Source organism: Callithrix jacchus, chromosome 1 (genome assembly GCF_049354715.1).
Source record: "Callithrix jacchus isolate 240 chromosome 1, calJac240_pri, whole genome shotgun sequence".
NCBI lineage: Eukaryota > Metazoa > Chordata > Mammalia > Primates > Cebidae > Callithrix > Callithrix jacchus.
The window spans coordinates 183,987,653-184,002,279 of record NC_133502.1 but is presented as its reverse complement, the minus strand read 5'-3'; the positions used below and the strand labels follow the sequence as shown (position 1 = coordinate 184,002,279).

The 14,627-nt window shown below is 55.4% G+C and overlaps 1 protein-coding gene and 1 long non-coding RNA gene across 5 annotated transcripts in view; one reads left to right on the top strand and one right to left on the bottom strand.

Moving 5' to 3' along the window:
* Positions 1 to 2,305: 2,305 nt before the first annotated feature.
* Positions 2,306 to 12,038, bottom strand: PPP1R26 (protein phosphatase 1 regulatory subunit 26). Of its 4 annotated transcripts, none has more exons than XM_078331302.1 (3): positions 11,946 to 12,038; positions 7,085 to 7,218; positions 2,306 to 6,745 (listed from the first exon to the last, which is right to left on the bottom strand). In XM_078331302.1, the coding sequence occupies exon 3, from the start codon at positions 6,682 to 6,684 to the stop codon at positions 3,058 to 3,060; it is 3,627 nt and encodes a 1,208-aa protein (XP_078187428.1). In that variant the 5' UTR covers positions 6,685 to 6,745; positions 7,085 to 7,218; positions 11,946 to 12,038; the 3' UTR covers positions 2,306 to 3,057. The 4 variants fall into 4 exon arrangements, with proteins under 4 accessions (XP_078187428.1, XP_078187423.1, XP_078187439.1 ...); XM_078331297.1 differs by lacking the exon at positions 11,946 to 12,038 and adding an exon at positions 11,404 to 11,450; XM_078331313.1 differs by having other exon boundaries at positions 2,306 to 7,218.
* The window catches only part of LOC144576978 (uncharacterized), a 50,241-nt gene continuing 45,993 nt past the window's right edge, over positions 10,380 to 14,627 (top strand). Inside the window, exon 1 of the long non-coding RNA XR_013519960.1 lies at positions 10,380 to 10,472. This is a non-coding gene — a long non-coding RNA (uncharacterized LOC144576978). The remainder of the gene's footprint in view (positions 10,473 to 14,627) is intronic.

Sequence of the window (14,627 nt, the reverse complement as noted above, 5' to 3'; positions counted from 1 at the left end):
TCTGGCACTAGACAAGGATGCCCTCTTTCACCACTCCTATTCAATATAGTTCTGGAAGTTCTAGCCAGAGCAATCAGGCAAGAAAAAGAAATAAAGGGTATTCAAATAGGAAAGGTGGAAGCCAAATTGTCTCTATTTGCAGACGACATGATAGTATACCTAGAAGACCCCATCACCTCAGCCCAAAAACTCCTGAAACTGATAAGCAACTTCAGCAAAGTCTCAGGATATAAAAATCAATGTGCAAAAATCACAAGCATTCGTCTACACCAATAACAGACTTAAAGAAAGCCAAATCAAGAACGAACTGCCATTCACAATTGCTACAAAAAGAATAAAATACCTTGGAATACAACTCACAAGGAACGTAAGGGACCTCTTCAAGGAGAACTACAAACCACTGCTCAACGAAATCAGAGAGGACACAAACAGATGGAGAAACATTCCATGTTCATGGTTAGGAAGAATTAATATCGTGAAAATGGCTATACTGCCCAAAGTAATTTACAGAATCAACGCTATCCCCATCAAGCTACCATTGACTTTCTTCACAGAACTGGAAAAAACCACCATGAACTTCATATGGAACCAAAAGAGAGCCCGCATAGCCAAGTCAATTCTAAGCAAAAAGAACACAGCGGGGGGCATCACACTACCGGATTTCAAACTATACTACAAGGCTACAGTAATCAAAACAGCGTGGTACTGGTACCAAAACAGAGATATAGACCAATGGAACAAAACAGAGGCACCCGAGGCAACACAACATATCTACAACTATACAATCTTTGATAAACCTGACAAAAACAAGCAAGGGGGAAAGGATTCCCTGTTTAACAAATGGTGATGGGAAAACTGGCTAGCCACGTGCAGAAAGCAGAAACTGGACCCCTTCCTGACACCTTACACTAAAATTAACTCCAGATGGATTAAAGACTTAAACATAAGACGTGGCACGATAAAAACCCTAGAAGGAAATCTAGGCAAAACTATCCAGGACATAGGAGTAGGCAAGGACTTCATGAACAAAACACCAAAAGCATTGGCAACAAAAGCCAAAATAGACAAATGGGACCTAATGAAACTCCACAGCTTCTGCACGGCAAAAGAAACAGTCACTAGAGTGGATCGGCAACCAACAGAATGGGCAAAAATTTTTGCAGTTTACCCATCTGACAAAGGGCTGATATCCAGAATTTACAAAGAACTCAAACGGATTTACAGGAAAAAAACAAACAAGCCCATTCAAAAGTGGGCAAAGGATATGAACAGACACTTTACGAAAGAAGACATATATGAGGCCAACAATCATATGAAAAAATGCTCATCGTCACTGGTCATCAGAGAGATGCAAATCAAAACCACATTGAGATACCATCTCACGCCAGTTAGAATGGCGATCATTAAAAAATCTGGAGACAACAGATGCTGGAGAGGATGTGGAGAAAAAGGAACACTTTTACACTGTTGGTGGGAGTGTAAATTAGTTCAACCATTGTGGAAGACAGTGTGGCGATTCCTCAAGGCCTTAGAAATAGAAATTCCATTTGACCCAGCAATCCCATTACTGGGTATATATCCAAAAGGCTGTAAGTCGTTCTACTATAAGGACACATGTACACGAATGTTCATTGCAGCACTGTTTACAATAGCAAAGACCTGGAATCAACCCAAATGCCCATTGATAATAGACTGGATTGGAAAAATGTGGCACATATACACCATGGAATATTATGCAGCAATCAGAAATGATGAGTTTGTGTCGTTAGTAGGGACATGGATGAATCTGGAGAACATCATCCTCAGCAAACTGACACAAGAACAGAAAATGAAACACCGCGTATTCTCACTCATAGGCGGGTGATGAAAAATGAGAACACATGGACACAGAAAGGGGAGTACTAAACACTGGGGTCTATTGGGGGGAAAAGGGGAGGGTCAGTGGGAGGGGGAGGTGGGGAGGGATAGCCTGGGGAGAAATGCCAAATGTGGGTGAAGGGGAGAAGGAAAGAAAAGCACACTGCCATGTGTGTTCCTACGCAACTGTCTTGCATGCTCTGCTCATGTACCCCAAAACCTAAAATCCAATAAAAAATTTAAAAAAAAAAAAAAATTTGTATTTTTAGTAGAGACAAGGTTTTGTCATGTTGGCCAGGCTGGTCTTGGACTCCTGACTTCAGGTGATCCGCCCACCTCAGCCTCTCAAAGTGCTGGGATTACAGGCATGAGACACTGCACCCAGCCAGAGAAAAGGAAATTTTAAATGTGTTATCTTTCAGAACCATGATTAAGGAAGAACAGAAACTTCATATAAAAAGAGGTTTATTTAGATGTTAGAATCATCTAGTGATTGAACAAGATTGGACATGAACCCACCCAGGCCCAGGGCTGGGCTTCAGAGTCGCTACCGCTGACATCCGTGTGGATTTCACATGCAACGGGGGCGGTCACGGGCTCAATGACCATTGTGCTTCGAAACTTTTTTCCAAACGACGGCTGTGACTGCAGTTTTCAGATGTGCTCTGGCCTCCAAGGATCGGGGGCCGGGTGGGGGTTGGTGTCCTCTGTATAAAAAGTGCTGTCCTGGGAGCTTCCCGATGGACACCTCGGGGCATCTGAGTGATGCCCGGGAGGGCAGCTCGGCCTCCCTCGGGCTACCACTGCAGCCACCGCCGGGCATTCTCACCAGCAACCGACAAAAAGCATCAGTCTCTGTGAACCCGGCTGTGATGCTTAGAACCCAGTGTTTCTAATCTAAGACTTGTATGCAGAACACAGAAAACTGCAGTTAGGAACACCCTACAAAACTGAACAACAGGATTTCCAAAAATATTTTTTACATCACTTTAAATAATTTACAAAAAGCTACAAAAATCATATTTACCAGGACACGTCTGTTAAATAAAAGCGTCATTTCATGTTGGTGTACGTATATACAGGGGTATGTATAACAGACTCCTGCTCCCCTCCTGGCCACCACAGACCATCACACACACGCACGACACACGCACGGCTACGCCGCTTTCCACAAATGCACGGAACCTACAGCTCAAGGGCTTAGACCTTCACTACTGAGCTGCCGCCACTGTCCTCCCCGGAGGTGTCGCTGAAGTCACTGGCGTCACTTCCCAAGGCGTCCTGGTCCTGGTCGTCCCTATCGATGACCCTTCGTCTATACCTCAGGTCCAAAACGCTTTCCTCTGAGCCCGAGCTCCTCCTGTCATGCAAACTCAGCCCCGGCTGCACCTTCCTGCTTGGCCAGGACCCGCCGTCCTTCTTTGCCAGCAGGTGTGGGCTTCCAAAGACAGGGCTGGGACCGGTCTGGGCCTCCCTGAAGGCCGAGAAGGACGGGCCCTGCAGAGGCAGCCCCAGGTGGGGGCTGAAGAGACCGGCCTGCCTGCCCCCCCAGGAGACGCCCTTTCCAAAGTGGAAGAGCTGGGTGGACAGCAGTGGGGAGAAGCCAGCAAGGGGCAGGCTGGGCAGGCCCCGAGTGGGGCCCTCGGACCCCTTATCCCTCTCAATCCCGACACCCCCACTCCATGCTACATCTCTACCTTCAGAGCGCGGCGCCCAAGGACTAGACAGCCGACTCTGGTGGGCAAAGTCGCTCCAGGGCAGGGTGCGGTCAGCCTGGGCTCGAGCGTCCCTCTCAGCTCCTGGGCTGGGGGTCAGGAAGCCCTGGCTCCCGCAGCCCATGTGAAAGGTCCCCCGGACACCTGCTGCCTCGGTGCCCGCTGTGGCACAGCTGGGCACCTGACCAAAAGCACTTTTGGCAGCAGGTTCGGTCCCTCGTGGGCTCTGGTCTCTGTGAATGTAAACATTTTTCCTGCTCAGTGACAGCCCCTTGGCAGAGATGCTGGTGCTCCTGGGCAGTGCTGGATCCCCTCGGCCAGGAGCAGTGGGGACCCCCTTCCCGCCCTGGCCGAACAGACCAGCTGCACCCTGCGCTCCTGAGCTCTCTGTGCCTCGCGACCCTTCTGCCGGCTGTGGGGCCCCCCTGGCCCTCTGGTTCCGGGTACACATGCCAGGCGGTGGGGCAGGCTCCTTCCTGCCCAGCACCTCTGGCCTGGCTGGGCCTCCTGTCCCGAGGGCAGCCGAGCCCTCTGCCTGAACTTCTGAACTGCTCACCGACTCCTTGGCCTTTTCTGCCAAGAACTTCCGAATCTCCAGTTCAATGCTATCGTCGCTGTCCACCGAACTGCTGTCGTCAGACAGGGAGCCTGGGCTGGGAGCTGAGCCCTGGGACTCCCTGGGGAATGGATTCCCTTCGGAGACAGAGGCGCAGGTGGAGGCAGAGGCCGGTCTCCTCACTCGGAAGGTGGGGGCCGTGTCCTGGCTCCCAGCACCCTCCTGCTTCGTCCTCTCTGCCGTGCCGCCAAAGATGCTGGGGGATTTCTTCCCAGGGCCCTCGTCGCTGTCTCTCTTGGACTTGGAGAGGCAGCTCTTGAGCACCGGCGGCCTCCTGTCCTCCCAGTCTCTCCGGAGCCCACCCAGCTGCTCCAAGAAGTGCGTCTGCGAGGTGCTGAACCTGACCTTCTTCCTGCAGGCTGCCCTGGGCTCCCTGCACCGCTTCTTCAGCTTCCGCTTGGACCTTAACAAGTCTTTGATGGCCGTGTCCAGGTCCTCATCACTGTCCAGGGAGCTGCTTTTGTCGTCAGAGCTCTCCTTCTCACCCAGGTGCCTGGCCTCGTCTGTCTTACCCTGGCCCTGTGACAGGTGAGTGGCACCCTCTCCTCCGGGGGCCTCGCTGGCTTTGCCCTGGATGGGCAGGTCCCGCCCCTCATGGCCGGGCTCGGCTCTCCCCTGGCTGTGGTCAGCATCCTGGCCCCCATCTTTCACCACCTCCCGTGTTTTCTTGGGCATGGATGGCCTCACGTGGCCGCCACCTCTACGCTTCCTTTTGCAGCCCAGCAGTGGGTCCGGTGTTTTAGAGAGAGGGGCCTTGGGGCTGCCAGTCCGGCCATTGGGGCCAGGCGGCGAAAGTGGGCCCTGGGCAGCCTGCGGGCAGCTCTCACCTCTGGCCAGCAAACTCCCCGACTGCGCCTTGAGGGCCAAAAAGGTCCGGATTTCCTGCTCGATGCTGTCGTCGCTGTCCACGGAGCTACTGTCACCGTCGGAGCGGAAAGGCACGTTGGCGGAGTGGAAGAGTGGGCTCGCGGACAGGGACCCGTCGCTGCCCTTCACGGGGGCTGGCAGGATCGTCTTGGAAATGTCCAGGATGGCTTCTGCGCACATCAGCTCAGCGGACGTGTCTGCCCGGCACAAGGACCGTTCCGCAAACTCGCTTCTGAGAGCCGGGCTCACAGGAGGCAGAGCTTTGGTTTCCTTCGGGAGCTTGGGGAAGCGGTCAGTGTCCAGGCCCCCGGGGCCAGGGTCTATGGTCTTGGCGGCCACTGGCTTCTTCTTGCCAGGTGTTTTCCTGTGGGTCTCAGGCAAGGCACTTTTCGTGGCACTGCTTGTGCTGTGTGCAGGAGGCTCAGGCTGCCTCTCCTCTCGGAGGTGGGCCCTCTGGGACAGGTCCCCGTCCGCCTCCTTGCGTGTTTTCTGCAGCTGGTACAGCTGGATGGCCTCCTCGATGCCGTCGTCGCTGCTGGAGTCGGATGCCTCTGGCGCCTGTGCCGTGCTCGGGAGTCGCCCTACCCTCCTGGCGGCGCTGGTGCTCCTCTTGACCCCACTTTGATCCTGCGCTGCTTCTGAAGGGCGGCACGGGGCTGCTGGCTTTGTGCTGCCCTCGTGCTCCTGCATGATTGTGACCGTGGACCTGAGGTTTCTGGGCTGCATGTTCATCTTTGCTAACCGCGGAGGTCTGCGGAAGGTGGGCTCCTTCTGGGTGCCCATCAGACCCTGCCGACGCACCACCCTTGCGGCCGGCTCTCGGTGGGATTTCAAGAGTGACTTGGCCGCCGAATTTTCATTGAGGTCTGGTTTCTTGTCCACTGACCCATCACATTTTTGGGTCTCATGCTGTCTCTTCTCGTTTAGAAACTGTTCTATTTCCGCCCTGATGCTCTGCTCAAAGGAGTCATCGCTGCTCACACTGACCGGGGAGGCGGAGCCCTGGTCCTGGCTGGATCCCACCTGGCTGCCAGGGCCACCGCCTGAGCCAGGCGCAAGCTTTGGGGGACCCAGGGCAGTAGGGGCACTGCTGTGAGCCGGTTCTGGCTTACATCTACTGCCTCCACCTGAGGCCCTGGAAGGCTGCTGGGCTGTGCCTGGCTGGACCCCGCCAGACCCGGGCTGTGTGGCACCACTCTTTGCCTTCAGATACTCCTGGATGGCCTCCTCAATGTCTCGGTCCACAGAATCATCACTGTCTGAATCTAGCACCAATGGGCCAAAGTCTGCAGCTTCCTCCTCCCCCATGGGGTTAATGTCAGCCACAAGGCCACAGGCAGCCAAGGCAGGCGGCTCCTTGTGCATGGGGGGCTTGGCTGCTGGCCTGGCATCGTGGCATCCCTCTGCCCTGTGGCCCCTCTGCGCGGCGCGCTCATCACTGGTGCCCCGAGCAGCCCCGTCACGCTGCAGTGTGGTGATAAGCATCTGCACCCGGGCGCTCACCGCCGCCCTCTCCACGCCCTCGTCAGCCTCCGAGAAGCACCCGGGGAACCTAAAGCTCCCTGGCGGGCCAAAGCCCTCCCATTTGGACTGGAGAGCAACCACTGGAAGGGCGTTCATGAGAAACATTCTAGCAGGCGGGAGGGGCGCGCAGAGGGGCGACGCTTTACTTCTCTGCCGGCTTCACATCCTGGGAGGAAAGAAAGCACATGGGCGTGATGCAGCTAAGGACAGCTACCCCAGCCAATAGCAGGCGCGGCCCCAGAGGAGCAGTGCAGAGGGCCTACGGAGTCCAGCTAGCTGGGTGTCCTTGTGGGAGTGACTCATGCTCCCAGGGCCTCGGGTTCCTCAGCTGGAAAGGATCAATTTACTCGCTCCAGCCCAGGGCTGCTGGGAAGATTCAGTAAGAAAATGTTTCAAACCACCCGCCACGGTGCCGCCCGGGGCACACAGGCGAAGCACCTCCCCACTCTTCCCTTCTCACTCCGGGCTTCCAGCTTTTCTATAAGATGGGAGAGGCTTTATTTACCTCCAAAGGTTGGCAAGCGCTACCCATGAGAGAACGTCTGCAAATGCTTCTTTGCCGGTGAAAAAAGATGGCTATAAACCTGGGATCAGCAGGGTGGCATGTGCAGGTTCACTCTTGACCCAAGCAGCAAGCTCCTGGAACAAAAAGTTGTAAGATGTGAGCCACTTGGAAATTATTTTCCCAAACATCTTGAATCATTGCTTTTACTAAACCCTCTTTGTATTAAACGTCAGATGTATATTTGCCAGATGATCTCATGGGACCGCATCGTTCTTCCCAGCTAGCCCGCACAGAAGTCACCCTGAGTGCAGTGACGTGCCCCTTCTCATCCTGCGCTTCCAGATTTCAGACCAAAGGTGGCTGCCGCAGAAGAACTGCTGGGCTGGGCTTGGAACACGATGAAGACCTGCTCATAAAAGGCCTGGGGATTGCCACTGCAGGGAGGAACCCCAGGTGAACGGCAGTCACTTAGGGACATCGCACAACTATTAATTCTTAACACGTTGCTCTGATCCCCACCTGCCTACCCCAAAATTGGAATGCAAAGCAGTTCCTATGCAAGCAAGCCCCCAGGGCTGATGGACACAGAACTCCCCTTGGCTCGGAAGCCGTGGCCGCCCTCAGGACCTTAGTGGTGGGAGAAAACCAGCCCGTATGTTTTGCATCTGTTGTGGATTCTTCTCTACCATGAGCTTTCGCTAATTAACCAGGCACTTCCTTCCTGACAAGCACATAATCGGCTATTTACACGCCGCCATCTTTTCTCAAAGAGGTGAGGCTGCGGCTGGGTGCAGTGGCTCACGCCTATAATCTGGAGAGATTCCCACTTTGGGAAGCTGAAGCAGGTAGATCGCCTGAGGTCAGGAGTTTGAGACCAGTCTGACCAATAAGATAAAACCCCATCTCTACTAAAAATACAAAAGTTAGTCAGGTGTGGTGGCGGGTCCCTGTAATTCCAGCTAATTAGGGGGCTGAGGCAAGAAGGAGAATTGCTTGAACCTGGGAGGCGGAGGTTGCAGTGAGCTGAGATAGTGCCATTGCACTCCAGCCTGGGCAAGGAAGTGAGACGCGGTCTCAAAAAAAAAAAAAAAAAAAAACAGATGAGGTTGGCCACCTAGACACAGGTGAGACCGAGAAGGGTAACCCGCGATTAAGCAGGGGGCGAGGCAGATTCAGAAGCCAGTCATTTGATAGTGCCAATTTGTGCTCTAAAAGGGCAACTAAAATACAATTATTACTTGAAATTCTCTGAGTCCAGATTGATGGGGATGAAGTGGTGGCCATGATCCCACACGCCCAGGGTCAGGTCTTCATCTCTTCACTTACACGCTGAGGCACCCCCTCTCTGCTTTTTGTAAACAGACTTTTGACTACCAGAATCAAAGAGAAGGCATCTAATCAGAGGCTGAAGCTACAGTTCATACATAATTTTTTTGGAAAGAAATATCATTAACTTAAGGGCTCAAAATTAACTTTTCAAAGAACTTACCCTAAGATATTTAAAACCACCATGCAAATACATTTCATTTAATGCATTAAGACAAAGGCATTCAGGCACAAGGAATGTATCACTATCCTGGACAAAAAGTCTGATGCTGGCTGAAGTGATGGTGATGGGGCAGGGATGTGAAGTATCTACCAGTTCTCAGATTCTGGCCACCCACTGCAGCCCATGACATCTGGCACAAAGTCACCTTCTGGAGAGATCCCCAATGACACAGAGCACTGGGGACCAACCACGGGGCAGGGCCCTTTCACTGGCTAGCAGACCCATGCCTGCCTTACTGCAGGTTCTTATTCAAATTGCCTCTGCAAAATGACAGAAATCACAAAACATGTGCATTCTCTTTGGGCTGATAAGAGTCTAAATCAAGACTATTAACTCCTTTTTTTTTTAAAAAAGATGGAGTTTTGCTCTTATTGCCCAGGCTGGAGTGTAATCACTGCACTCTGCCTCTGCTGGGATTACAGGCCTGAAACTCCGCACTGGGCCCTATTAACTTCTTAAACAGCAATACGACTTTAAGAAAACCGGCCTGGGCAGTGTCTTTGCACTAGATGGCAAGGTCAGGGAGGGGAGTTTTCTGGGGAAATGCTCTCTTCTCCACTAGCCTCCTTTACAGCTTCTGCCTAATTGCAGAGAGGGCCTGGACTCCTAGTGAACAGTTTTCTAAGTTGTCAAATCACCTAGTCCAAGAAAGAGAAAAAAAAAATCTGGCCAGGTACAGTGGCTGACGCCTATAATCCCAGCACTTTGTGAGGCTGAGGCAGGTAGATCACCTGAGGCCAGGAGTTTGAGACCAGCCTGACCAACATAGAGAAACCCCTTTCTACTACAAATACAAAAATTAGCCAGGTGTGCTGGTGAGCACCTGTAGTCCCAACTACTTAGGAGGCTGAGCCAGGAGAATTGCTTGAACCCAGGAAGCGGAGGTTGCAGTGAGCCGAGACTGAGCCACTGCACTCCAGCATGGTAGACAGAATGAGACTCCATCTTAAAAAAATGAATAAAACTGGGGAGGGGGGAATCTCCCTAGGACAGCCTGTGGCTTTAAAACATTATCCATATGAATCATTCTCGAAAAGCCCCCTAGGGCCAGGGACAGTGGCTCATGCCTGTAATCTCCGCACTTTGGGAGGTCAAGGCAGATGGATCACTTGAGGCCAGGAGTTCAAGACCAGCCTGGCCAACATGGTGAAATCCCATCTCTACTAAAAATACATAAATTAGGTAGGTGTGGTAGCCCACACCTATAATCCCAACTAGTGGGGGGCTGAGGCATGAGAACTGCTTGAACTGGGAGGCAGAGATCCCACCACTGCACTCCAGCCAGGGCGACAGAGCATAACTGTCTAAGCACCCCCCAAATTGTACTTAGAGATACGTCTGGGCCCAGCCAGAGGCGCAGGCTTCCTCAAGCTGCTGCCCCAGGATAAACTCTTGAGGGTGGCCGTGGGGACACCCAGCACCTGCACCCCAAAGCCACACGGTGTCAGATTTTAGGAAGCAGCAGAAAACACCCCGGCATCTTCTCCCTCTGGACACCGACCTGCTGGAGAGAATCCAAGCATCCACACTGGGCCCTCCTCATCCTAACAGACACCTGTGAGAAACGCCCCCAAATGCTCTACGTTTCTCAGCTCGCCTTCTGGCCTCCGGGGTGGGGTTTTCCCCCAGGGTAGGGGGGCCAGGGTCCGCAGGCCGGGAGGGGAGCCTCGGTGCGGGAGCAGGCGGGGCAGCAGGAGGACCCGCGCCAGCCACCCTGAAGTGGGCGTGGGCTGCAACTCAGCTCCCAGCCTTGCAGAAGCTGCAATTTTACAACCTCACAACCAGCGTCCCCCAGCAAAGCTGCACCGCCATTTCCTGAGCTTGGGAACTGCAGGCAAGGTGAGCCCCTCCCGGGTGACCCCGCCGGACCTCCCTCTACTCCCGAGCTCAGGCAGCTCACGGCCTGCGGGCTGGGCAGGGTCCCCCGCGCCGCTCCCCTCCCCGGGGGCGCGCGTATCACTCCCGCCGCGACGCTAGGCGACCCGGACCTAGCCCCGCGGGAACGGACGCCTTCCAGGGAAGAGGCCGGGCCTCCAGGCATGTCTGCTCCCCGGAGTTACGGCTCTGGGATCCAAGGACTCCGGAGCTCGGGGCCCGGGAGAGCGGCCACCCTCCCGGAAGCTCCGCCTGGCGCAGGGCGTGAACCGCAGTCCCCGGGCCCGCCGGGCCGCGGCCATTCCCGAAGGGCAGCGGCCTCCCGGGGCCAGGCCCAGGCTCCCCCGCCGCAGGCCTCACCTGCACCTCACCTGGGGCTCCCGGGGCGCGGGGCGCGCGGAACGAGAGGCGCGCGGAGCCCGGAGCCAGGACCCCTGCCCGGGAACGGAGCAGCCCCGGCGCCGATCCCCGTCCGCCTGCCCCGGGAGCCCCGGCCGCCCGCCCGCCGCGGCCTGCACCGCCCTCTTGTCCCCGGCCTCCCAGCCCCCCCAGACCTCCCAAAACGTCGGTCCCGCGCCCGCTCACCTCCGCCCGGCCCCGGTCGCCCGACCCCGCCTGCGCCCGCGTCCCGCGTCCCGGGGGAGGCGGTGGGCGGGGGGCGGGCCGGAGGCTGCGGGGCCGGCGCGCTCCGCCCTCGGCCGGGGCGCGGGGAGGGGGCGCAGGGGCGTCCGGCCAGGCCCCCGCCTCCCCGCCTCCCCGCGCGCCGCCGCCGCCCCCGCCCCGCGCCCCGCGCCCCGAGTCCCGCGCCCGGGCCGCGCTGTGGGAAGCGCGGGAGGGGAGGGGCGGGGCGGGGGGCGGGGCGACCCCCCCAGGCCGCCCCCTCCCTGCGACCTACCGGGCGGCGGCGGCGGCGGCCGCGCTCCGGAAGCCGTGCCCGTGGCTGGGCATCATGGGAATGGCACGGCCGAGTTCCGGGGGAGGCGCGCGGCCCGGCCGGACCCCCGCCCGCGAGAGCGCGCCCACCTGCCGCCGCGCCCGCGCCCCGGGACGCCCCCGCCCGCCCGCTAGGTTCGGACACCGCCCCCCTCCGCGGGGGTGCGGGGCGAAGGCTCTGGGGCCGGGCCGGGCTCGGGGCTGCCCGCCTCCCGCGTTGCGACCGCCTCCGGTGCTGGCGCCGAGGGGGCGCGCGGGCGGCGCGGGGTCGCCGGGAAGTTCTGGGCGCGAGGGGCGTGGCCGTGGGAAAGCGCTCGGGGCCGCAGCCGCCGGCCGAGTTCCTCCCTGAAGTTCACGCGAGGCTCCGGCTGAGCACACAGCTTTGGGTTGGGGTCGGGGGCGCACTCCGCGGGTCCCCGCCGCTGCCCCACTCGAGCTTGCGGTGGGGAGTGGGCGCGCGGCCTACCCAAGGAGGCCCGGGGCGGTGGCTCCTCGAACACACACCTGCCACCAGGTTCGGGGGAGGGAACGGTTTTCTAGGAACTGCCCGGAACCTGGAGGCCGCCGCTGTTTCTGCTTCTGCTGTGCACTGGCCATGTGACCTTGAAAGTCTTTCCACTTTTGTTTTTTGAGAGGTCCAGGGTATGTTCCCGAGCTCGGCAGTAGCCCGGGTGCGCTCAGCATCCCCGGGCGGCGGGGAACGGGCAGACCCCACTGGATCCTCCCACGGCGCCCACTCGTGGAAGGGGCAGATGGCATGCAGGACACCGCACTGCTCCTGTGAGCCCCCTGGGCCCTGATCCACACGGATCTGGACGATGAATCTGTGAGTTCGGTTCTTGCCTAGAAAGTGTCAGAGATTTGATAGGACCCAAATCAGAGACTTGCCTTAGAGGGGTGGTGCCAGTCATACCAGCCTGGGAAGCTTGAGCGCCAATTTTGGCGTCAGGAAACCCTTGAAAGCATTGTTTTAATGCCTTCGTGAATTTTTTCAATAAACAATTTTTTCTCATAAAGAAATACTCTTGCCTTACCAAACTGCAGGAGATGATCTAATTAATAAGGTAACTTCCCAGAGACGTGGGCTATTAACGTTTTGGCACGCTGCGTCAGTTTTTAAAACAGTGCTGTGATGAACAGCTTTCCTGAGGCATCCTTGGAACTGCTCTGAGCGTTTCCTGGGGGCGAATGCCTAGCAGAGGCCCGTGGGCCAACTACTATGCTGCATTTTGCCAAATGCCCTTCAGAAACGCGGGACCAGCCTGCCGTCCACCCACTGGTGAGCGGGCTTCGGGCTTGCCTGCCCTCTTGCCAGCCCTGAGGCGTGCCATTGCTTTATGTCTCTGGCAATCTGAGGCGAAACAGCCCTTTTCATCACGTTAATCCTAATTTATTTGACTGCTGGTGATGAACATCTTTTCATTTTATTATTGGTCATTTGGAATGTTGCCTGTCTGTGTTCTTTGCCCAATTTTTATTTTTCTGTTGGGCTGTGTGTCTTTTTCTTAGGGATTCCAGGAGCTTGTTACGGTAAAGAATTTAGCTCTTCTCTGTGCCATTTGCTACTCTGTACAAGAGTGTAAATGCAATGTATGGCCGGGTGCCGGGGCTCACGCCTGTAATCCCAGCACTTTGGGAGGCTGAGATGGGTAGATCACCTGAAGTCAGGAGTTCCAGACCAGCCTGGCCACCATGGTGAACCCCCTTCTCTGTTAAAAAATACAAAAATTAGCGGGGTGTGATGGCATACAAGTAGTAATCCCAACTACTCTGGAGGCTTGCTTGAACCCAGGAGGTGATTGTGCCACTGCACTCCCCTGGGCGACAGAATGTGACTCTGTCTCAAAAAAAAGTATATTGTGCCACAACAGTGCAGTAGCATAGAGCATTATACAGTAGTGCAATATACTCTTGTACATTGCATTTATTTTTCTGTCATTTTTCTTTTGGCTTTGGATTTTGGCTTTTTGTTTGTTCAGCCTTTTTAAAATTAATTAATTTTTTTTTGAGATGGAGTTTTTTGCTCTTGTTACCCAGGCTGGAGTGCAATGGCGTGATCTAGGCTCACCGCAACCTCCGCCTCCTGGGTTCAGGCAATTCTCCTGCCTCAGCCTTCTGAGTAACTAGGATTACAGGCACACACCACCATGCCCAGCTAATTTTTGTATTTTTAGTAGAGACAGGGTTTCACCATGTTGACCAGGATGGTCTCGATCTCTTGACCTCGTGATCCACCCGCCTCAGCCTCCCAAAGTGCTGGGATTACAGGTGTGAGCCACAGCGCCCAGCCATGTTCAGCCTTTTTTGTTGTTTCTGCTTTGTTTTAAGAGAGGGTCTTACTCTGGGTGCACCCAGGCTGGACTGTAGTGGTGTGATCACAGCTCACTGCAGCCTTGACCTCCCCAGGCTCATGTGATCCTTCCACCTCAGCCTCCCCAGTAGCTGGGACTACAGGTGCATGCCACCATGCCTGGCTAATTTTTGTTTTTTTTTTTTTTGTAGAGATGGGGTTTTGCCATGTTGCCCAGGCTGGTCTCGAACTCCTGGACTTGAGGGATCTGTCCTCCTTGGCTTCCCAAAGTGCTGGGATTACAGGTGTGAGCTACTGCATCCGGCCTTTTTGTTTTTTTTTTTTTTACCAGCCTTTTTGGTTTTTTTTTTTTTTACTATGCATAGGGTTTAAAGTTCTTCTGTAGCTAAATGTATCAAGTTCTCTTCCCCTGTTTCTGGCTTTGGGATGAGGCCTGGGATGGCTTTTGCCACTCTAAGGTTTTATGATCATTCACTGATTTCATGCCTGCATTCCAAAGGAAGAGAACGGTGGGGGCATGGAGGGGTGTGGCCTGGGCCAGAGTGCATGGCATGTAATAAACAGTTTCTCAAAATGGGGAGTGCTATTACTCTTTTTTTGAAGCTACTGACCTCCAGAGATTGGTTGTTTGGTGATTTTTGTTAAACTTCTAGGAGGCCTCAACAGTGCCTGTGAGGCCTTCATCAGGGGAACAAGGAGACGCGCTTGTCATTGTCAGACTCTCCTGTTGAGAGTGGCGCTGGCCTTGGCCTTGGGACCCCCCCCGCCCCTCCCCCCCGGCAGTCAGGCTCCTCACTGTGCAGTCTGTGCCTCCTGGGGTCAGCACATGAGGTCACCTTCAGTATCCGTCATGGAGGGAGTGAGGACTCCTGGTG